This window comes from Nannobrachium achirus (genome assembly GCF_963921795.1).
Source record: "Nannobrachium achirus genome assembly, chromosome: 5".
In the NCBI taxonomy this organism is placed as follows: Eukaryota; Metazoa; Chordata; class Actinopteri; order Myctophiformes; family Myctophidae; genus Nannobrachium; species Nannobrachium achirus.
The window spans coordinates 28,208,711-28,233,168 of NC_137814.1; the positions used below are offsets into that span (position 1 = coordinate 28,208,711).

The window sequence follows — 24,458 nt, forward strand, 5'->3', positions numbered from 1 at the left end:
CTATTGACACCATACATTACAGAATTCAACGGATAGTTTTTAAAAAATGAGTCAAATTCTTGATTTCGGGGACGCGTTGCTAATTTATTTCGTGTGCAAAATGCATAATAGTGGCAAGCGACACCATTGTACTAAGAAGTATAAGGCTGAACTACTACTACGGAAGCCTAAAGGCGACAAAGGGGGAAGCTCTAGCTACGCCCACCTCAACATAAGTGAACCAAAGGTTTTTAGAACAACATCAACAGAACCTCACTTCACCTTCATCCTCAGTGAGTGCAGCGAACAACGATCGATGACCAGAGATTGGCAGCTAGAATTCTGTGTTGTTATTAACCAAGGTATTTACCTTATAGTGATGTTGCAGCTGTTGCATAGTAGTTTCCAAAGATCGACCAACGTTTCTTTCTACGTAAGTTACCTACTTATACACTCCATACCATCACATTATAATAGCTGCTCCTCCGACTGGAGGCGCTCAAATTCTTTAGCAGTTTATGATTTATTGTTGAACCGCAGCGCACAGCATTTCTGATTTATTATTTTGTGATTTTCTCATTGTAGCATCCACTTTTTGGTAGCCTGGAACACTGAATCTGACCCTGGACCTAAAAATCCATGTGTCTAAAGTCCAAAGGCCAAAGTGTGTGTTTATTTGTAGACACAAGTTCGGTTAACCCTGGTTCAGATCGGGTTAAAAGCTGTCAACAAGAGCGACAGACAAGTGATAAATCTTGGAGGCACACCACTGAATTGCGACAGAGGTTACTGCAATGATTCGTCAGGTTTCCTCTGAGAGGAATGGATTCACAAAAGAAAGTTTCATCTTGTCAGTGGATGTGGGGACATCCTCCATCAGATGCCATGTTTATGACAAGGAGGCAAAGATTCGAGGGTCATGCGCCACAAAGGTATTGTACATTATCTCTATCAATATTATCTTTAACCCTCTACACACTCTTTAATTGTGTGTTTGTCATTGAACATTGGAGAATATGAATAAAAACATAATTTCACTTTCCTTTTTATGTCTCCTAATCAAAGATTGCACAAGGCAGATATGACAAATAACTTGTCATTTCAGGAGTAGGCTATATATAGTTCACTCCCAAAATGACTCAGGAGACTTCAATAATATTTTTTTGTATTTGTGTCATTCCTAAAACAAAAATGTGATTGTAGTAAATTTACCCCCATTGATTCCACATCAATGGGGGTACATTTATTGTAATCAAATATTGTCTTAGGAATGCGATGAAAACTAAAAAAAATATTATTGATCTCAATTCTCCATGGCATGAGTAATCAATAGAAAAAAGTCATTTTGGGAGTGAACTACTCCTTTAAGTATATAAAGAAATTACTGACTGACATATTTAATAATGTTATACTTAAAAAAAATATTTGTGACGTTATACAAGCTTATAGATCAGCTATTTCTGCTGAAAAAAATGGAAAATGTTTGAAAATGTATGAAAATATATTTCCATTTTATTTAAAGTTATAGGCAGGCGTTGGGTCTATGACACTTATTTGAAAAATAGAGGCGATTCGGGCACTCAGGATTAAAAGTAGGAACAAGCCTTTATTTATTTAAAAAAGCAATTGCTGGCATGTTTCGACCAAAACGGTCTTCATCAGGGTGAAAAGAAATATACAGAGCAGAGACAAACTAATTATATAGTAGGCTACTGAGACAAATGCAATTACAGTAGGCAGTTAACAAGTGTAAAGAATGCATGTGGAAGTCAATCAATTGATAGAATGTATGTAATTACATAGGATTGCAGTCAAACCATCAACCACTCTGGCTGTACCTGGGTGTAGACCTAATGGCCTAGACTAGATAACATCTAAAAACCCACAGTAGCAAATATAAGTATTACCTACATATTTCAAAAAGAAGAAAAAACAAACAAACATTTATTGCAACAAATAACAACAAATCAGCAAAAAGTAATCAACACAGAAAATCAAATATAAAGGAAAATATTTAGAGAAAACACATGAAATCAATGTCCTCATTGAGACTAGGAGGGATGAGTGTGTCCAGGGAATTAATCCAGAAAGTTTCCCTCTGGTTCAGTTTTCCAAGGCGATCACCACCGCTTGTGAATGGCTTGATGTGTTCCAATACGTAGGAGAGTGTCATTACTATTATGACATTTGCTGAAATGTCTGGCTAAGGGGTAGTTTGTATTGTTGATGCGAATAGCCAAGCGGTCACAGAGGCAGCACTTGGTCCTGCCCGCATAAAAAAAAATGTTCAGGTAAGGCAGTAGTTTACATGGGTAGTGTTACAATTAATAAAATCATTAATCTTATATATTTTCTGGGTTTTGAAATCTACAAACGTTTTTGCCAGAAAGACATTGGAACAAAAACAACATCGATAGGAGCAAGGTAACTTGCATAAGTTTGCCTCGTAATGTGGGAACATGGGAGGTTCAGGTAACACTTCTGAGGCAGAATCACTTTCAACTTTCGACCAGTTAGTTTTCATGATGCGTTTGATATGGGAAGCTACAGTGCTATATTGACTGACAAAAAAGGGGCGGGATTGAGAAGTATTGGCAGGTTTATGTTTCTTTTTAGTTAACAAATCTGGACGATTAATGTCCACTCCAGTTCTCTTTTACACGCCTGTTTCACACACCTTTTTAATCATGAGTGTCCGGATCACCTCTATTCTTCATATGTCTTGATTTTATCCGTGAGCAGCACTTCACTCTTTTTATTATAGAAAACATTTTCATCTCCTGCGAGCACTGGCACCTGGTTTTTCTTGTTTCATGACACTTCTTCCTTCACTCAAAAACCTTCTTCCTGGGTGTAAATTACCCTGTTATGGTTGTAAGTTTATTTACCCTAAAGCCTAAACTGATAGTTTGGGCAAATGTTCAAGCCTCAGGAGAGGGTAGGGTCCTTGTATTAACATCTCAATGGTTCATCACAGGAGTGTCCAAAGTGCGGCCCGGGGTTGCATTCCTAAATTGTATTATAAGTGGCCCGCCAGCACCGCCAAACAAGAATATTTTCCCAAAGTATAATTTGCCAGGATTTCTTCTTCCCTGTCGTCTCATTCTGAAGGGGTGAAAGAAAGGCTATTTTATTGTATTGTTTACCTTGCACGTCTGGTTACATTTGGTAATGTGAAACAAGGCTAAGGAGTAATTTGTGTTTTGTTCAGAGCAAACAAGACCATTGATATTAAATACTAATGATGATAGTTACATAAAATCGTTTAAAAAAAGTACATTATGTCTGATATAGTCGGCCCTTGAGTGGTTTAATATTTTTGAATGTGGCCCCCTTTGAAAAAAGTTTGGACACCCCTAGTTTATCAGGAAGACAGAGAGGGATGAGTCCCACTTGTCCAAACAACAAAAGTTAAGTTAAGCTCAAAATAAGATCCTCTTAAATAGACTTGTGAATTCACAGACTAATATTTACCACAATGTTTCCCTCCATTATAGCTCCGAGATGAGGTTCCACTCAGTAGGGTGCCCATTTCTCTGTCCAAATCGGGAATCACCTGCAAATATTGGCCACCACGATGCCTGATTCTTACCTTTTTCCGCACTTCGTATTCCAAAAAGTAAAGGAATTACCCCCCTGCTCTAAGATGTTTAAAATTTGAGCACACAAGAAATCTAACTGACGGGTTGTGAGTTGAGTGGAACCTCATCTCGGAGCTATATAGCGGACTCGGAGGGAGCGGTTCCGATTGGAGCTAGCACACCAGTACACAACAAAAGCTCATGTTTTAAATGTACTTTTTGGAGGTGGTTCTGCTGTATCCAGAGCCAGGCATGGTGGAGATGGACCCTGAGGATCTGTGGAAAAGCTTCATCACTGTGGCCAAGGGTGCTGTGCTCGGTACGGTAGGAACATGAACAACAAAATGCTCTGCTGTAATAATAAAAGCTATCTTCTCACACAGCTGTGTGTTTATGTGATACAGATGCAGGTCTACAGATGCATCAGATGAAAGCCATCGGTATATCCACTCAAAGATCCTCCTTCACAACGTGGGATAGGTAACTTTGTCTTTTTCTTTCTTAATTAGGAGAAGGAGCTTTTGCCAAAGTACTTTACCTGTGTTGCATGCTAGATTGATGGTGTGCTTGTTATGGTGGCTGGTAAGAAATATGTTTATTTTTTGAATCCAACCGCATCAAAACAAGCATGTTACCATTCAAATGTCCTGGGTCTGCACTCTGCACCCTGATCTAAGATGTTCCTCCTCCTAACTTTACTTAGTTCCTTCATACCTCCCTCTCCCAAGCCAGACTCAGGGGGCCCATGGCAAAGAAACAATTAGTGTGACATTGATAGCTTGATATATTCATTTTTAAGACAGAAATGTTATTGTAATTTCTGAGCTGAACTGTATCCCCTTTTGGTTTTCACTCCCACTTAAATCTACTGATTTCATGTGCAAACAACCCTGCCTGCCATGTGAATATACTGTAAGTGAATCAGTTCCCAAGAAATACACTTCTAAATTTCATTCCCATTTAAAACCCCTAATACCAGTAAGACTCCCTAATCGGGAGATAAGCGACCGTAGGTCACTGATCTCCACAAATAGGGCAAACATTTTTTCTTCCAAAAACTTCCTGATCCATGTTGATGACATGAGTGTAGACATACTGTGTAGTGATTTTCGTGATTTGAGGGCCAAAACTGTAGGAGCAGTGGCCAAAAATGTGTTTTTAAAATCGGCCTGTAGGTGGCGCTAGAAGAGGGCCATGTGAGAAATGAGGTGTGGGGTGTCCGCGTTGCCTTGGCGGACAAATAGGTACTGGCCCCGGCTCTCCCGGACGCTCCTAGCCCGAGTTACGGCATTTTATGTGAGCTGCAGTGGCAGGGGGTCCTCCACTGGGGGCGCCACCACTTTTGCATCCGTTCTGGAGCACCAGGAGTGGGTGGTCCCCAGGAATTCCCCGTGAGCAGCTCCGTTGGGGTGGTCATTTGGTAATTTTTGCACATGTGCTCATTTTTTACACCTGGGGGTCCCCCAGGGAGCTGGGGGTCCCTGGAGCTCCGGGGGTCCTTGGAGGTTGTAGTTTGGCAGGTAAGGAGTGTGTGTGCAAAATCTGGCATGGATCGGGGCAACGGTTGCGGAGATATGAGCAGGGCAAAAGTGTGACGTGTGACGTGTGACGTGTGTGACGGACAGACGGACACCTCGAGCAGCTTTCTGTAGTAAGTGCGACCTCCGGTCGCAACAAACATATTGTAACCGTTAGCCAATAGTCACGCACGCACGCACGCAAGCACACACTCTCTCTCTCTCTCTCTCTCTCTACTTCAGGCAGTATAGTGTGTTGGCTTAAAGGAGTAGTTCACCCCCAAAATGACTTTTTTTCTATTGATTAGTCACACCATGGAGACTAGAGTTCAATAATATTCGTAGTTTTTTGTCGCATTCCTAAGACAAAAATGTGATAACAATAAATTTACCCCCATTCGTTCCGGATGGGGACCCGTTTCGAACTCTACTCTCCATGGCATGAGTAATCGATAGAAAAAAAGTCATTTTGGGGTGAACTACTCCTTTAACCCTGGTTTTTGACATTATCAAAACGAAGCGGATAAAAGTGTCAAACTTTTTTTGAGGCTTCTTTAGGACCTAACGATGGATTTTAGCCTTGGGTACCAAACTTTATTTTGATGTTCACCCATAGAATTATCCATATCAAGTTGGGCTCCCATCGACTTTCTATACAGGAGGAAAATACTAGAGATGTTACCGATCAATCGGCAATGGATCGGATCGGGCCGAGCAAAGCGTGATCGGCGATAATCGGTGGTTTAGATCAAAAGGTAAATTCACCGATCCGATCCGATCGGTGCATCCGATCAACCAGCCGTTCAGTATGCCCACTTGAGGCCATTTTGGGGTATTGATTTCCACAGTGCTGAAGGAATAATTAGTTACTGCTATGATAATAAATACATAGTAATGCTGGTAAATAACTATAAGACAAATATATAAATGAATTCATGAGTGAATTAATTAATTAAAGTTAAAACATTAACATTTAGAAAATATAAATAATATATAAATAATAACTTGATCGGATCGGTGATTGATCGGTATCGGGTGATCAAACTTTTGTGATCGGTGCTCGGTGATCGGTTCCAAAAAACCTGATCGGACCATCCCTAGAAAATACCCATATCCATCTGCTTTAAGTAGGATGTGAGGGGTCTAACTAGGGGTTTGTCATGATTCCGAATCCATTGCAAGCATTTGTTTTGCACAAAAAACTTTCCTTGGGCTAGAAATGGCCCCCAAAAACAAAATGTGAAAAGTGATGACTCATCACTAAACCATCGGTTTGTGGGGCCATTTCGTTAGGTCCTAAAGAAGCCTCAAAAAAGTTTGGCGCTTTTATCCGCTTCGTTTCGATAATTTTGTTAAGCCAACCCACTAGTAGTAGTAGTAAAATCAACAACGCAATGCTATGATTCACTTTATGTTATGAGATGCCGATTAAATGACTTGAATGAAATAAAATAAATGCAGCGACAGTGTATGGCGACTAAATAAGTTTGTTTGATAGTCGCTGTACACTCGAGAACCAAAACACTGTTTTCTTTCACATTTTCATCTGCTAGGACCACAGGGGTGCCTTTTCATAACTTCATCAGCTGGCAGGACCTGAGGGCCGCAGACCTGGTGAGATCCTGGAACAACTCCTGTACCATGAAAGTAAGTGTGGGTGTGTGCGTTTGGAAAGATTGTTCTCTTAAATCCTTTATCCTATACATTGCTGTACATCACACATAGTGAAAATAACTGATCTTATGTACAAGCTCACAATGCTTTTTATATTCATTAAATGTTTTAAAAATATATGTTTTTGGGAGATTTACTGCCTTTTTTGATAGTACAGTGGTGATTGACAGGAAACAGGGGAGACAGTTGACGAGTGACACGAAGCAACGGTCTGCCGGGCTCGGGAATCGAACCCGGGACTTGCTGTGGTACGCGCCTTAACCACTAGGCCATCGGCACCCCATATTCGCTAAATGTTTGCCTATTTTGGCTGAAAGTTCACCTATTTTGACATTGACCACAATAGGCATGCCAGCCACGGTATCCCCTAGGCAGGGCAAGTAGAAATTAAGCTGGGGCAAGTAAATGGGCAAGTACTTTCCCTGCAGAGCCTGGCAGGCCGGGCTCCCTGTCTTGGCAAAGACGATCATGGGTAAAAGAATTCTTACAGACTTTCAGTCTTGAGTCTAATATCAAACTTTCACTTTATTTGCCATTGTCTCACCCTTCCTACCCCATATCCCGGCATCAAAACAGGAAGGAGCAGTGCCACTCCACCTTACACTGAAATGTTGAGAGTCAGTTGGGGCTGTAGCAGAGCTGGGCAGTCCCTCGGGCAGGTTGAGGGGAGTGTGATGTGGATAAATTAACACTGAATTTTACTATGTAGCGTAGCCCAACTAGAAATGTTTTTGCCTTATTGTAAGAGGAGTAGGCTTGTAAACTGAAAATATTGCAAGTCAAATCACAGTCAAATGCTGGTCATGATGTCTATTCATTCAATCTTGCCTTTGTATTGTCTGTGTCTCGATCGCAGGTAATCCATGGCGTGATGAAGGCGCTCTACTTGATGTCCAGGCAGAAGCGTTTCTTGGCTGTCAGCCTTATAGTCTTCATGACCCAACATGCGACTTTTCGACTTGTATGGGCTCTTACACATTACAAACAGGTGGGTGGGCGAACGTGTGTGCGTGCGTGCGTGTGTGCGTGCGCACTAAGACATTGTAACCCCAGTTTGTTTGTGACCTCCAACTCAGAGTTGTTAATATATAGCATTCAACATGTAGCCTATTTTTACTGATCAGCAGATGTCATATGTCACTGTGGATAGATAGACAGAGAGAGACCTTTATTGATCCCGTGAGGGAAATTCAGTTGTCATACTGAAGTAGCACTGCTGTATGAAACACAGGACAAATACAGTAGAGAGATGCATCTAGGAGAAAAACATAATAAGAATGCATTAAACATGCCTTTAAGGCCAGTCCACAGACTCCACACCAATGCAACTAGTGAATCTGAAATTCTGAATACACTAATGCAACTAGTCGCAACTCCTTGCAACATGAAACTACTTGCAACCATTTCCCCAATGACCTTTGCTGCATTTGGACATTCAGCCCTACTGTAAGTCATAACATCTCATACTCAAGAAGAACTGTTGTTTTTCTCTCCACTCAGCTAAGTCAAGCTGTTGCTGAAGACAACTGTTGCTTTGGCACAATAGACACCTGGTTGCTCTACAAGCTCACCAAAGGTACTGTACGTCATTGTTGTGTTATCAGTTAATTACACCTATATGAATATCTGTATTCATAGTATTCATTGTGGATGTTGGCCCCATTTGTCCTTTTGAAAAATATTTGAAATACAGTATTTCAGCTTTCATTAAAATGTGAATGGGCGTGGGTACAATCTATGTGGTGGGCTGACTACACATTGTCAGTTTGTAGGCAAATCTTCGGCTGAATAGTCGGGCAAGTAGTGGTCATAACCATGCCAAGTGGGTGTGGTCGCGGTGCTGTGGAGTGGAATGTACTTTGATTGATTGATTGAAGACTTTATTAGAAGTTTGCATAGGAAAAGGTACAGTTTCATGACGGTACAGTTCACTGGTACAAGGTCTACTAAAAGGAGATCCATGAAAAGACTAAGCTTATTTCCACTGGAAACCATTGAAGTATCTCATATAACATTGAATGACAGACAAATAGAACACAGTACTATGCAGTAGACATGTAAAGAAAAACAAAATAGAAGACAGTAAGTCAAAACAAACAGTATATACAAAGAAGGGGCAGGGGAGGGTAGGGTTGGGCTAGATTCTTTTTTACCAGTTGCGAACGGCTGCTGCCTGTAAGTGGTTTTTCAGGGCAATTTTAAAGGATGCTAGTGATCCACACTCCTTTGTGGCCTTCGGTAAGGCTTTCCACATTTTGGTGGTATAGCAGAAAAAAGAGTTTGACCCTTTGTTGGTTTTGACTCTCTTTGGGATCTCACACCGAGTGAGACAGAGGCCATGTATAATATGTTGTTCCTCATAATTCCATGTACAATAGGCCGAAGAATAGGAATTAGTAACAATCTTCAATGTTAAGTTACCAAAATGAAAAATAGCTCTATAAATAAGGAAAACAGGAACTAGCATAGAAATCATGCTCTCCTGGAGGAATGGGTATTATGCTGCCAGGCTGGTTAGTCAACATTGACAGATACTGTAAATAGAAATATTTATTGCCTACCACATCATGCCTTTCTGAACAACCACCAGTGAATTGGCTCACCCATCAGTATTATGGAATGAACCCACCTCTTCAGACTCAACCTTAGCCCATAGCACTTGCCCTAGCCTTGACGACCTTACAGGCTTATGCGAAGGCTAAATGTAATTTAGATAGCACGTCATTGTTGACCTGGCATCCTATAGTGTGTATAGTTAGAATGTACAGACTATTGATTTCTTTTTTGGATATTCTACTGTTAGGTTCTTGGTTTACTTATGGTTTACTTATGATCCTAGATTACTATTTCTATGCATTTGATATATTACCTTGTGTTGTCCTTGCTTACCGTAAGTCGCTCTGGTTTAAATCTGTCTGCAGTCTGCTTAATGCCTAAATTGTACTCCGGTAACTCACATTATTCTCCATGCCAGTAGCACTGCATCCATGCCATTCCTTAAAAAGTATAAGGTTTTGTCAGTCATTTCTTTGTATATTTCATATCTGCCCTGTGCAACTTTTGTTTACGAAACCTAAAATCTAAACGCAAATGTATAGTTCCAATATTCAATACCTAATTAAAGCATTAATCACAATTATTTTGACAATTACATAAAAAACTGCACTATGTGACTTTCCTCTTCTACCTTCCTATTCTAAATTGATTCTTAACCATCAGGTCAAAATGTTCAGATCCTGTGTCTAGGATGGTGACACATCTAAATGTATAATAGAAGAGAGACAAAATACCACCGGGTATGGTTTCAGCTGACTGTGGCAATTCGAGCTGTGGCAAGACGAGCCCTAGACAGGGGTTCTATGGTTGTATATTGTAAATCTCACAAGTTTCATCAGAAATTTTAAGCCCTGGACTGAGTGTTCCTTTGTATTCCCAGTCCTGTTGCATCATGGCCTGGCTGAAGTTCCACAGAAATGTTTCTTTACTAGCTAACGCCTGTTAAATGAGCTCCTGCAAGGGTTTCTCTGCAGTCACTTTGTCACTTCATATGTTTTCAGGACGTGTCCATGCCACAGATTATTCCAATGCCAGCGCTACAGGGTTTTTTGACACCTATCAGGTATGGTGGTATTAATACGTACTACTACTACTATGTCAGGGGATGTATACATGGAAAGTAACTTGTATTTTCTAGTGCATTTTCTCAAGTACTGTACTTAAGTAGAATATTTAGGTACTTTTAAATCACCGCCCTTGATTCTTGACATTTTTTGATTCTTTAGTATCAGGGGTTTGCCATGTTGATTTGCCATGTTGATTCAACCATGAGGCTTATTTGAAAAATGTGGACGCCAAATCTGACAGATCTGTCTTGATCACATGACTATAGGGTTAATGTATACCAATTCAATTGAAACATTTTAACACTCATATCTTAATCATTCTTTTTACAAACTAAAAGTTGTAAAAGTTGTCCTTTTAACTTACTTTTACTTACTGTAAGTATTTATACATTATGGTATTGTATTACTACTTAATGAAATCTTCCACCACTGCTTGGAGTATGTTTATTCATGGTATAAGCAACTCTTAGGGTTGCACATGGATACATTAACTGTGTGTGTGTGCGTGTGCGTGTGCGGATTGAATTTCTTCACATAGATGTGCTGGAGTCAACACCTGTGTTCTCTTGTTTCGATTCCTGTCTCCATTCTCCCTGAAGTACAGAACACAGGGTGAGTTGGACATCTGCTTATATCATAGGACAACACAATCCTGTGACACATTGTAGGCCAAGTTCATTCAGTGGTGTCTGAGCATTTTTCTTGGGAAGAGTACAACTTTAACAGTAGTTTTCTCCCTCTTCACCCTGAATCTGAATAAAAAGTAGATATTATACTCTATTATACTTGTGAAATAATCGGGGAAAGGGGCAACTGAATCACATGGACATTCGTTTAGTCTTTCATTGAGTCTCATGACGAGCTCTCTTCTCTCTCTTTTGCTTTATTCACCAGCCATCAATTTGGATCCACAGATGCCTCCATCTTCGGTGTTGCCATTCCAATCATGTCGGTGGTGAGTGCCTCTCCATTTTGAAAGTACAGTACAGCACCATTATTGTGTCTGCAATACAGATTTAGTCTTTATAAAAACTGCATTGTGAGATATAATGCACCTATTAACACCCAGAGAGAGCTTGTTTTGACACATAACAGTTTGATATACAGTAGTAATGAATGAATTACTATAACAAGCCAGCTCTTCCCTGCAACACCTTCCCACTGAATGTTCAATAAATTGTCTATCAAGACACTTCACCTGCTACCTGATTACAGCCGTAATATTCCACCTTTTTAATGTTATTGCTAGTGGCAATGATTATGTTTTTGTTTTGTCTTTGTCTTTTTTACGTTTTAGATTTTCGGCACATCTAGTGTCTCATATACTGTAGTGTCTGCGTGTTTTTATGCACTCTCTTTAACTGCAGCAGAGCTGCTGAAATTCCAAAGAAGGACAAAAACTGCACATTCTCTGTCCCAGTCCCTCCATACTTACACAAGCTAAAAACTGTTCGATTGCTGATGGCATAGTAAAGCTGTGTTCACACATAGCACTTTCTGGGTGTAAAAAGCACTGCCCAAAGTGTTTTTTGTGCCATTAAGGGAAAAGAAATGCTCCTGTACATTGCAACAGACACTTTAGCTGCTTTTAATTGCAATCCTAGCAACTCTGTCCATGACCACTACATTTTGCTTTTTAACAATGAACCATAGCGAGGACAGCTAGCTTCTTGCCTTAGCTTTGGCTTTTGAGAGAGTAAAGAGGAGGGGAGTGCTTGAGGAAGCCCTTATTTCACAACAGGTACTTTTCACAGATGGTTTATAGGGTTAGGGTCACCCAGGGTTAGGGTTAGGGTCAGGGAGCTACAGTAATTACAAGCTCACCCAGGGCCATGATATTTTAAGTGTATCCGCCCTTTTAGTCCTTGGAAGTCAACCGGCTCGACTAGGCTCGGCTAGGAGAAACTAAAAGTTTCAAATCATCTGAAGGATGTCTAATTTATAATACAACAATGTGGGGTGAATTGACCGCATCTGAAAGCTTGCCCATGTCTCTTTGTGGTAGATGGCTGACCAGCAGGCGGCCATGTTTGGAGAGTGCTGCTTTGACGTGGGTGACGTTAAGATCACCATGGGAACAGGAACCTTCATGAACATCAACACTGGGAACAAGCCACACACATCTGTAGCAGGTACAACCAAATAAACTCACACACACACACACACACACACACACACACACACACACACACACACACACACACACACACACACACACACACACACACACACACATCTGTAGCAGGTACAACCAAATAAACTCACACACACACACACACATCTGCAGCAGGTACAACCTCACACACACAACTTGGGTTTTATATACATCTATATTAAAATCTGCAGTGCTGTTACTAGCCTATGTTTTGTGTGTGAAGGTTTATACCCTGTTGTTGGGTGGAAAATTGGCGAAGAAGTGGTATATCTGGCAGAGGGCTGCGCAGCCGATACGGGTACAGCTATTAACTGGGCACAAAAGCTGGGTGAGTCTTTTTGATGTGAAGGATTATGACCGATAATGTTGTAATAAAGGTAGATAATGAACAGAAAAATCTGTAGTGTTAATTTTTACTATGAGAATTATAAAAGGATAAATGTGCGCTTTCCAATGTTTCCCACTTTCCCACTCCCGTCCTAGGAAACTTTCCCTTTCATGGAACCCTGGAAACAAAAGGGTTAAAGTAAATAAAAAAAGGAAAATGTCAAATGAGTCCAAATCTAAACATTTGTTTTCTAATTTATGGAATTTCCTAGATGTTTCATTATATATTAACTCATATGCTGCCAAAAACTAGGAACCCGAGAATTTCGCGATGTACCACCCTGCCACGCCCGAGGAACCCGAGAATTTTTGAAAAAAAAAAAAAAAAAAAAGAATTGACCCCAAAACATTTAGTAGGCATGATAGCGATGCATGTTTAACCCCCATAGCAACCCCATCTTTCAAACATGGCAGCCATCTTTGTTTACATTTTAGGAAAACATAATGGCTGCTATCTCATGAATGCCTGAACAGATTTCCATTCTGATTTTTCTGTTTGAAAGCTGTGAGCAATGTGGACACACGTGGTGCATTATCTAGGCATGGGTGTGCATGATCCGTGCACTATGAATTACATGGAAGTCTATGGAGACAGTTTGGCATATGAGAGTACGAAGGTATTGTTAAATGGCAGCAGATGAGTTAATGAAATTACTTAGAAAAATCATTGCATTTTATTTTTATTTGTTTCATGAAAATCTCAGCTTTTTGGGGAATGTATTTTGAAAATGTTTTGAAATAATAATAATTAAAAACAAAATGTAGGAAACAAAATATTAAGGTACCCATAAAAAATGTGTCTGTGACCCACAAAAAAGGACCCACTGTTTGGGAACCAGTGCTTTAAAACAACACAAATAGTTGGATGTCTTGAAACTGCCGCTTGAAACCTGTAATGCAGTAGACTAATCATGGATGACCACGCTGACTAGATAGTAGGCATTTCACCCCAAACACATGACAGTCTGTCTATCACCACACAGAGCTGTTCTCTGATGTGAAGGAGAGCAGCACCATGGCCTCCAGCATTCCACACTCGGATGGAGTGTGTTTCGTTCCAGCCTTCAGTGGTCTGCAGGTGTGTTTAGTAGTATGCATGTTGCGTGTGTCTGTGATGTGGTGTGTGAAAGAAATAAATATTCACATTTACGTATTTTTATTGCGACCGTAGGTCGCATTTACTATCAAACCCTGCACAAAGTGTCAGTCCGTCAGTCTGTCTGTCACAAAGTGTAAGTCCGTCAGTCTGTCTGTCACACCTCACACGTCACACTCTTGCCCTGCTCATATCTCCGCAACCGTTGCCCCGATCCATGCCAAATTTTGCACACACGTTCCTTACCTGCCAAACTACAACCTCCAAGGACCCCCAGGTCCCTGGGGGACCCCCCGATGTAAAAAATGACCAAATGTGCTAAACTGACCAAATGACCACCCCAACGGGGCTGCTCACGGGGAATTCCCGGGGACCACCCACTCCTGGTGCTCCAGAATGGATGCAAAAGTGGTGGCGCCCCCAGTGGAGGACCCCCTACACTGCAGCTCACATAAAATGCCGTAACTCCGGCTAGGAGCGACCGGGACAGCCGGGGCCGGTACCTATTCGTCCGCCTTGCCGGCGCGGAGACCCCACCCCTCATTTCTCACATGGCCCTCTTCTAGCGCCACCATGAGGCCGATTCTTGCAAAACACATTTTTGGACACTGCAATTTTTGCCCTAAAATCACGCAAATCGGTACACAGTATGTCTACACTCATCCCATCAACATGAATCTCTCCCATATAGCGCCACCTCCAGGCCAATTTTTTAAAACACATTTTTGGACACTGCTCCTACAGATTTTGCCCTAAAATCACGAAAATCACTACACAGTATGTCTACACTCATGTCATCAACATGGATCAGGAAGATTTTGGCAAAACACATTTTTGCCCTATTTGTGGAGATAAGTGACCTACGGTCGCTTATCTCCCGATTAGGGAGTCTTACTGGTTTACACTAAGCTGTGTGTGTGTGTGTGTGTGTGTGTGTGTGTGTGTGTGTGTGTGTGTGTGTGTGTGTGTGTGTGTGTGTGTGTGTGTGTGTGTGTGTGTGTGTGTGTGTGTGTGTGTGTGTGTGTGTGTGTGTGTGTGTGTGTGTGAGTGTGAGAGAGATACAAATCAGATTGGATGCGTATTTTGCTGATGCATGTATCTATTTCCATTGTGTATTTGTTTTTGTTTCTGGTCCTTCTGTAATCTTGTCTCTTCTTTCTCTGCTGACCGTTATGTGACCTGTGTAAGTGTTTGTCCTTAATTTCATGCACACTATGATGCAGACTTGTGAAATGGTTTTTCATGAGTTCATTGTACCATTCCCATGTCCAGTTCAATCATTGTTTCCTATGTATGTATACTACTCACACAGTCAGATCCTCTGTGTTAATTTAACTCCATTGGTTACCATTTGTATACTTTCATATTTACAAATAGAACACATTTTTGCCTCACCTTAATTCACCTTGCAAGTAATGTTACAATTTTACTCTTCTGCTACTAGTGTCCTTTACGTGTTCTAAATGTTGAGTGTTATGGTGTTCACAGGCGCCTATGAATGACCCTACAGCATGCACTTCCTTCATGGGCCTCAAACCATCAACAACCAAATGCCACTTGGTCCGTGCAATTCTGGAGTCTGTGGCGTTTAGGTGAGTCACTTGTTGCTGTATGTTTGTTTTGACTTGTCACACGGTCGGTCACACCCCCCTAAACACCACCTGTAAAACTCTCTCTGCATTCATTGTGTGCTGAAACAACCCATTCTCACCTAGGGGTGGGCGATATCTATACTATAATTTTGCGAATGTCTGAGTGAGTGAGTGAGTGAGTGAGTGTCTGTCTGTCTGTCTGTCACAGCGTTTCTCCTCGGTGGCTGGAGCAATTGATCTGAAATCGCATCACCATCAGCATATGAACACACCTGACATAACTGTGAAGCCCGTTTGTCACTTTCACAAATCGTATGCTGTATATTAGCATTTTTATGGTGTATCTATATCTATTTAGCCTACAGTACCTTTTGTGACCACACATGTTAAGGGAGGGGCGCTGTTGTTCAGGCCATGCACAATCACACACAAACCCACACACACACACACACACACACACACGGGGGGGGGGGGGGGGGGGGTGTGTGCAGGCAGGTCTGTAGCCATTAAACGAAACGGGTTTCTTACATTGATGCTCCTACATCATGCAAGCACCAGTTAAAGTTACTTTCCATCCCTCATATACTGTGTGCACAGTGCACATCCCATAACCCACACACTGCACATCATTTTGGAGCTCATATCTTTGAACGGGTAAGGGCTAGTGGTGATAATTATCGTTGAGACGATACAATGTCTCCACGATATGCCTTTTCAGAGGTATCATGTATATCGTGATACAATTGAGGGAGCCTTGTAAAAACAATCTTGTTTAATCTTTAATACAGAGATTCATTGCAGAATTTAATTTAACCCTGCATTTTGGTCTAAATCAGTAGTTCTCAAACTTTAAAATGTCAAGGTCTCCCCTTGGTTTCATTTGTATACTGTCAGAGTTACATACTTGTAAGGGTCAATTTGGAACCCAGAGAGTCCAGTTTTTCAAGTAACTTGAAAAATAACAAAAAAAAAAACAACATAAAAAAGAATCGTGATAAAATCGTGTATCGTGATACAGCTTGGGAAAATATCGTGATATTGTATTTTTCCATATCGCCCACCCCTATTCTCACCCCAGGTCATTTTGGTCCACTTGGTCGGGTTGGGTGCCTTTCACGTCCGATGCTGGCGCAGAGAGAATGATCATAACCCATTTCTCGCTCACAATGATAAAATCGTGCTTTAGGCCGCTGACTAGTTTGTGTTTTTACTGCCAAAACGTCAATCTGTGTGATGCATGGTTTTCTATTCTATGTTCAGAGTACAGTCCATTCCATTGCAACGTACAGTAGCAGTGTGAGATGAGAGTGAGAGATCTATTTAAAGGGATAGTTCAACCAAAAGATCCATTACTCACCCCATGGAGACTTGAATTCATGGATATTGTTTAGTTTTTGTTGCATTCCTATAAGCCAATAGTTTTATGACCAGTAGTACTTACTTCCCTATGGCGATACAAAGAGTCAAAATGATTAACTTAGGAATGCTACAAAAAACTAAAATGTCCATGAATTCAAGGTTCCATGGGGTGAGTAATCGAAGTCCTTTTAAGACGTTGTGGGGTGTTCTATAGAAGTATATTTATGTCCTCTAGGGCAGTGGTTCTCAAGCTGTCAACCTGTCAATCATGTGGTGTGATTTCTTTTTTTTTTAGGGGGGGGGGGGTCCCCAGATGACAGTAAAGTACCCCCCCAGATGACAGTAAAGTTTCAATTTAAGGACTTTTTAATACCTAAGGAATTAAATTAAAATGGGAAAAAAGACCATTACTGCATCAAAAATTATCAACCAACTATACTATAAAAACTCAAGTCAAACATTGGCCAAATTGTCGAATAATATAAGAAAGAGGCAAAAATTAAGGAAATACGGTAGCTGATCTACAAGCTCACAATGCCTCGGCGTTGTGAGCTTGTATATCAGCCATTTTCATAATATCAAACAAAATGTAACTCCTGCAAGTGCTTATCAGGGTGGAGGTGTCCCATGTTCAAATATGATTAATTTGGGGGGTTGTTCAAATATGATTATTTTGAGGGTTACATCAGAAAGGAATGCCTGGGGAACTTGACCAAGCAGCGACTGCGCTGTTCACTCACGTCCGTCTTATTCATGGTGTTCTATTCCCTCTAGGAACAAGCAGCTGTATGAGATCATGCTGAAAGAAACTCATATCCCCATCACCAATATCAGGTATGGCTACACCATTCATCCACCATCGTTTTTCATGGTCATGCTCACTCGTTCTCGAACACTTTTTCTTTTTATGGGTCCCTTAATTTTGTTTTGTTTCCTACATTTTGTTCGGGTGCCCCTGGATTGCCCCATTTATCCCCTCTCGCTGCCCAGGCCATTGTACCATTGTATTGAATCCGGCCCTGCTGCGTCAATGCATGCGTCATGACGTCACTTGGTCACATGAGCGCAGACAGGATGTTGTTGTGTAACTTTCTGTATGGACCACTGTTGATCATAACTGTTCATTGCCGATCAAAATGTGTACATTTTGCCGCACCCCGCCACAGTTTTAGCCATAAAAAAACATCAGAGATAAAAGGCGTTAAAGATGGGGAAATGCATTGGAGTATATGGAGATGGCGATGCTCTCAGCGTCGACTCGAAGCGACTAGCGGCTAATGGGCTACATCCATGCGTAGCCCCAACCTAACGGTGAGATTTAAAGTTAATACTGTAAATACAGTAAACACGTCAACGCGTCGTGGGCCTCCAGAGACATCAAAGAGATGGCGTGGGCATCCCATGAGTTAATTATTATTTCAAAACTATTTTTAAAAAACATTCCCCAAAAAGCTAAGCTTTCCATGATTTTAAGTAATTACATTCATAAATCTAATACAATCCATGTTTAATAAGTAGTGAAAACAACTGACTACGCAGCACGAAGTGACACGTTGTGAGCTTATAGATCTGCTGTTTTCACTAGTTTGGGTCCAGGGCAAATGTCTAATTTCTCTTTTGGGTCACAGGCTAAAATGTTTGGGAACCTCTGGACTAGCCCATAGCAAGGGAGAAAATAGTGTCGGGTTGGACTGTGAATTGGTCCACTTGATAATGTGGTTCTAAAAACTGTAACCTTGTCAGGCTTATCTAGCTGTTCTCCAGCCACCACCCGAGGAGTCCATTTTTGTAGTAGAGAGAGACTCCCACTTCTTCTTAATCTCTTAGTACAAACAATAAAGCTTAATGCAAAGTATACTATGAGAGCTCTTGGTGTGGACAAACCACAGATTGACAATAATACAAGTTTCTCTAGGCCGGTTCCTTGACTGTCCATGTGAACATGCAATACCATGAAGCAAACTATTCTGGTGGAAAGGATATTAAGATAGCACCAAGGCAACTCATTTGCTACAAGCTCATATCCATTTCTTACATAAGCCAAGAAGCCATTCAGTTGTAGGATATTATCACTTCTTGTAGAAGAATACATATCGCCATAATAAAGCTGCAAACTAGCTTGAACATCCGTGAGCCTCATCTCAACCTGGCATCACAGATTTTATTTTTCATAATTTTCTTAATTCCAAAATACTGTGATGTGTCAACAGTTAATGGATGTTCTGCTGAGAGAAAGCCTTCAATTTGGTTTCTATTTGATATCATTTCTATGATTGGCTTGAACTTGATCCATGGCACGATGGCAGTCAATGATCTGGACCCTAATCGGGTGCCAACATCTTCCACAAGGACCGCTGGCTAAGTGAACTTAGGCCTTTGAGCACGTCAACCTTATATACTCAGTTGACCGGTGTCCCCCAGGGCTCTTTACCAGATCCGCTCTCCCCTCAATACCATGTCTTAAATGTGTTGTGTGAGCTTGTAGATCTGTTATTTTAGTCCCAGAATAGCATTTTCAGAAAGATTGAGCCGTGTTCTGCAACTCACGTCAGACAAAGCTGGACGCACTTTTAGATATCCCGCCTAGCAAGCACACACAACATTATCTGAATGCGGCCTTGGACCTGTGAAGATAAATAACCACTCGAGGGTATTTATTACACTTGATTATGTGCCTATATTTAATCCCATTCAGTTTTGATTGATAATGCATTATGGGTATATGTTTCTCTGGCCAGAGTGATTGGGTTAGAGCAAAGAGATTTATTGTAATGGAATTCTCTTGCACTCTCTCTCAATCTCTCTCTCTCTCTCTCTCTCTCTCTCAATCCCCCTCTCCGTATCTCCCTCCATCCCTCCGTCCTCCCTCCCCCAGGGCGGATGGTGGTGTGTGCGCTAATGACTTTGTCATGCAGCTGACTGCAGACCTGTTTGGCAGGAAGGTGGTTCGACGCAGCCATCATGAAATGTCATGTCTCGGGGCTGCTTTTGTTGCGGGACTGGGAGTGGGTAAGTGCACTCTCACACACAAGTTTGGCCCCTAGGCTATGGAATGAGCCCTCCTCCCACCTAAAAACTGTGGCCTCTGTGGACATTTTTTAAAGGACGCTCAAAAACTCACCTATTCAGACAGGCCTTCTCATAGTCATAGCCCTATTTTGATTACAGATTTTGTGTTGTAACATGATCCTGTATTCCTTTGTTGATTTTCACTGGCTGCTTGGTGATTGCTTATTGTTTTATTTTTGTTTTATATTTATTTTATTTCTTTATTTTTTTATTGATATTTTTATCGTTGTTAAGCACTTTGTGCCCCCCCCCCCCCACACACACACACACAAACAAAACAGTGCTTCCTTGTAAAAGAGATCTTGTATCTCAATGGCATTGCACCTGTATAAATAAAGGTAAAATAAAATGAATTAGTCAACCATCTTTATATTTATGTATGATTGTTCCCTCAAACATATACCAACTTGCTAAAGAATTGGCACTGGAGCAATACCAGACTATTTGAGCCTTTTTTATCTGAGTTTTATTTAGGTTGTTCTGTGCAAACTGCAGAACAACGGAACTGTGCTTTGCACCCTGTGACCTAAATTAAAAAGGCTCAAATCGTCTGAGTTGCTCCAGTGACAATTCTTTAGTGTCCTCTCCTGAGACACACCGGATCAGCCTGGTTTCGGCTTGAGGCATGGTGGAATATCACTTTATATATCATTACAACTTGCTTGTCACACAAAATATCCCTTGAAGAGCATAAATGTTTGGGCGTAGTTGAAATAATAATAATAATTTGTGAATCTCTTAGTTACCCCCAACATTGACTTTGTAAAGAACTTTGGTTGCTTTTGTTTTGTTATTTATAAAGATTTCCATTTCCATTCTTACAAATGAGAACACCACCACACTAGTACACAAATGCAGGCATTGTGATTTGGACAGGTCTGTTTACAAACTGCACAATACACATCAAGTAACTTGATACCAAAATATCAAGATACTAGGACAGGGTGGCAACGCTCTTATTGGTGACTTTAGGGAAAAATCTGTGTGTCCAAAAATGTGTTTGAAAAAACGGCCTGATGGTGGCACTAAATGGGACAGATCCATGTTGATGACATACTGTGTACCGCTTTGTGTGATTTTAGGGCCAAATTTGTTGGAGCAGTGTCCAAAAATGTGTTTTGCAAGAATCGGCCTCATGGTGGCGCTAGAAGAGGGCCATGTGAGAAATTAGAGGTGCAGGTTGTGGTTTGGCAGCCAAGGAGTGTGTGTGAACATTTTGGCATGGATAGGGGCAACGGTGGCAGAGATATGAGTAGGGCAAATTGTGACGTGACGTGACGTGACGTGACGTGACGTGACGTGACGTGACGTGACGTGATGTGACGGACAGACAGGCGGACTGGCGGATGGACGGACGGACTGACTGACAGCCGGTGGAGGTTTTGATAACTCAGTAGAATCATAAGGTATATTTATGGAGAAAGGAAGGGTGGGGGCAGAGGATTCTACCATCAATATGTTCAAGGAGTTAAACTATGTTCACTTGTAAGGAGACGACTCAAACCACACTCTTAACCTAGCCTGATTTCAGACTCTGTGCTGAGCTTGTCCGCTCAGAGAGTGGGCGGGTCTATGGGCTGGAGCCAGGCAACTCTTAACCTTGAGGTTTGGTTTAAAAAGGTCTTTGTAACATACTGATCCAATGTCCCCCTGTCGCTCTTAACACTGAAGGTTTCTGGGCGAGCCTGGAGGAGCTGAAGAGACTTCAAAGCACGGACAAAGTGTTCGTGCCTCGTGGGACACCTCAGACAAACGGAGGTCCTGCAAGCCTGAACGGGCCGTACGTCCCAGTCCCACAGAAATGGGAGAGCGCTGTCAGACGCTCCATGAACTGGTACAGCAAGCCCTGAAGCTGGGCCGACACCAACTCTGGGGATTAGACGGGTGGATGGAGACTTGGATTGGATGAAGGCGGATGGACTAACAGATGGGCAGGAAGCTCTTGTAAGTGAAATACATAATGGAGCAAAAGTGTAGTGGCCATCTTCAGTTCAGGCAGTATGGCGGCCGTGTGATCATGGTCACTAACAGCGCTTCACATCTAATGGTTGTGTCACACTGCCTGAGCAAAACTCCACAGAACTTCAGCTACTGTGACTTGTACGGATACGAACAATTTCACAACACAAATATGATTTAAGGGAGGAATCATAGGAATCATTTTATGATGAGTCCAGTATAATACAAGTATTGGGATATAAAATCAAATGTGCAATCAGGACCAGAAAAAAACCTCATAAGTGTTGTTATTCTTTTTTTTGTTTGTTTGTTTTTTCCTTCCACTTGATGTCTTGTGCCTCTGATGCCCCTTGGGGTATTTCTTAGCCCTCTGTGATACTGTCGTGTTATGACCTGTCCACATGGTGGCGCCAACGACATAATTTTACAGTCTTATTTTACGCCTCTTCTTGCCATAGCAACCACACACTGTTACCAGGGACTAGCGTTTTCCTTGCAGATTGAAATGATCCTCTCTAAGGAATCACATTCCTCCTTTCATCTATGAAGAAACTGATTCCATTGGCAGTGGTTATGTTGGTCTGATGCTTTAACATAGCCTCCTTCTGAATGTAGACTATGCTGTGATCTAAATTTAACATACTGCCTACTGGAATCAAGTAGAACGAAGTAGAATGTAGGGTGCAAGCGCAAATAAGGGACGAGAATTTCTAGCACACTTTGAACTGGGTCAGCTATGCAAGAAACATGGCCTACAGATATTATTCTTCTTGGCACTCTGCAACATGAGGCTTTTAGGATGCCATGATTCTTGTTTGATCTTTCACAAGACTTTTCTGTTTTACCGTTGTAGCAATTTTTATATATGTCTAATTGACTGATGTATTTTGTCAATGTGATACTTGTGTGGTTTCCTGTAAATTAACTGGAAATGCAATCTTCTTGTATTGTTACTCTTAAACGGGAATGTGACTGAATTTCTGGCTCAAGCTCGATTTATGCTCTGTATGACAGAGCATAAAGGTCTAGGACAGTTTAGTATGTAAGAACATTTACCACTGAGCAGCATACTAAACATTCATATACTAACGTACATGATACAAATAGCTTTGCACTACTGTAATAATTAGACCTTCCTTGGCTATGCACACAGACAAAGAATGAATCCACATACATTTTCCATATTTTCTCAAAAGATCTGCTATTTTAACTGACTTGACATTTCCTAGACAAGATAGAAACGGCACAGGGGATTGGAACAAATATTAGCAGTATAATAAGTGGTATTTCCTGGAATACCTTTTAAATGAAGTGTTAATGCATGTCATTTCTCAAATGTGAGGGTCCATTAAGACCGGGAAAGCCTATACGTTGTTATACGTACTTAAAAATATGATTTAGAAGGCATTTTTTCAGCCTCATTGTCTACAAAAGTGTTTACACTACTGAAATTTAGCCAACAGAGGCCACCATTTTGATGTCCTATTGATGTTTGTTGTGTTTTCCTGTCAATTGCAAAATAGCCAATGCATTGTGAGCTTGTAGAGCTGCTACTTTTGCCAAATGTTGACCCCATAATAGGGATGCTACTGTAGGGTACTGTGGTTAAACTTTCATGTCCCAATTTGTGCTACTTCTACAGCATTATTGTTTATACTCTATTTGTACGTAAAAGAAATGTATGTAAAATCAAAGGGCTAATGTACTGTATATTGATTTGCTAATCTAGCAAAATCCCATTTCACCTTGCTGCTTGCCAACAAAGATACATTTGAAAGTTATTTTGACCACTTTTCAAACTGGCATCGCTATTTGGGGCATGTCATAGCTCACAATGCATCGCGTTGGTAGCTTGTAGGTTGGCTATTTTAGCTTTTGTTTGGGGATTTTCTAAGTATGCTTAATATAGAACTTGCTTCGTTGCTAGTTATCAAAGTAACAATCTAATTCATGAATGGAAAATATGAGGCATTGTTAGTTGTGATCAAAGTAACAAATGAATGATAAGGATGCACATGTTAACTTGTTAACTTTTTATTAACACATGTTATAAGTATGTGCATTATGGACTAAAATTGTAATAAAAAATGTTATAATAGTGTTACTGGTTGTTAATCCGTTTGAGATTCTATGGGAATTGAATACAATTGTTTTAACATTACTACTAGATGGTGCAGGTCTGCGCTTTGCTATCTGGGAGACCCGGGTTTGAAGCCTGGTGCGTAGGTTCAGATCACCTCCGTTAGATATATGTATATGTACATTGAAACTAGATGCCAGGGCAACAAATGAACCTGGCATCTATCTGGTTTAGGTAGTCTAAGATCCCCAAGCTGAAAGGGAATATCATGCTGTCATTGGCTATTTGGTTGTTATGACAACGTTGTGTGTACTGTAAGTGTCACTATTTGTTTAGACAAATTAAGTATTTTTTTGCAGATATTGTCAATTATCCTCAACTCTCTAG

The 24,458-nt window shown here is 41.0% G+C and overlaps 1 protein-coding gene across 3 annotated transcripts; it reads left to right on the forward strand.

The window, feature by feature from the left end:
• The first annotated feature begins 233 nt into the window (after nt 1-233).
• Nucleotides 234-24,095, forward strand: gk5 (glycerol kinase 5). Of its 3 annotated transcripts, XM_080726615.1 has the most exons (17): nt 236-412; nt 565-911; nt 3,786-3,879; nt 3,965-4,040; nt 6,631-6,724; nt 7,608-7,739; nt 8,252-8,327; nt 10,309-10,370; nt 10,913-10,986; nt 11,269-11,329; nt 12,380-12,506; nt 12,753-12,857; nt 13,900-13,994; nt 15,501-15,604; nt 17,738-17,797; nt 19,839-19,972; nt 21,704-24,095. In XM_080726615.1, the coding sequence occupies exons 2-17, from the start codon at nt 774-776 to the stop codon at nt 21,880-21,882; spliced, it is 1,611 nt and encodes a 536-aa protein (XP_080582741.1). In that variant the 5' UTR covers nt 236-412; nt 565-773; the 3' UTR covers nt 21,883-24,095. The 3 variants fall into 3 exon arrangements, with proteins under 3 accessions (XP_080582742.1, XP_080582743.1, XP_080582741.1); XM_080726617.1 differs by lacking the exons at nt 19,839-19,972; nt 21,704-24,095 and adding an exon at nt 18,464-19,832 and having other exon boundaries at nt 235-412; nt 17,738-17,828; XM_080726616.1 differs by lacking the exons at nt 17,738-17,797; nt 19,839-19,972; nt 21,704-24,095 and having other exon boundaries at nt 234-412; nt 13,900-14,066; nt 14,902-15,507.
• The last annotated feature ends 363 nt before the right edge of the window (nt 24,096-24,458 follow it).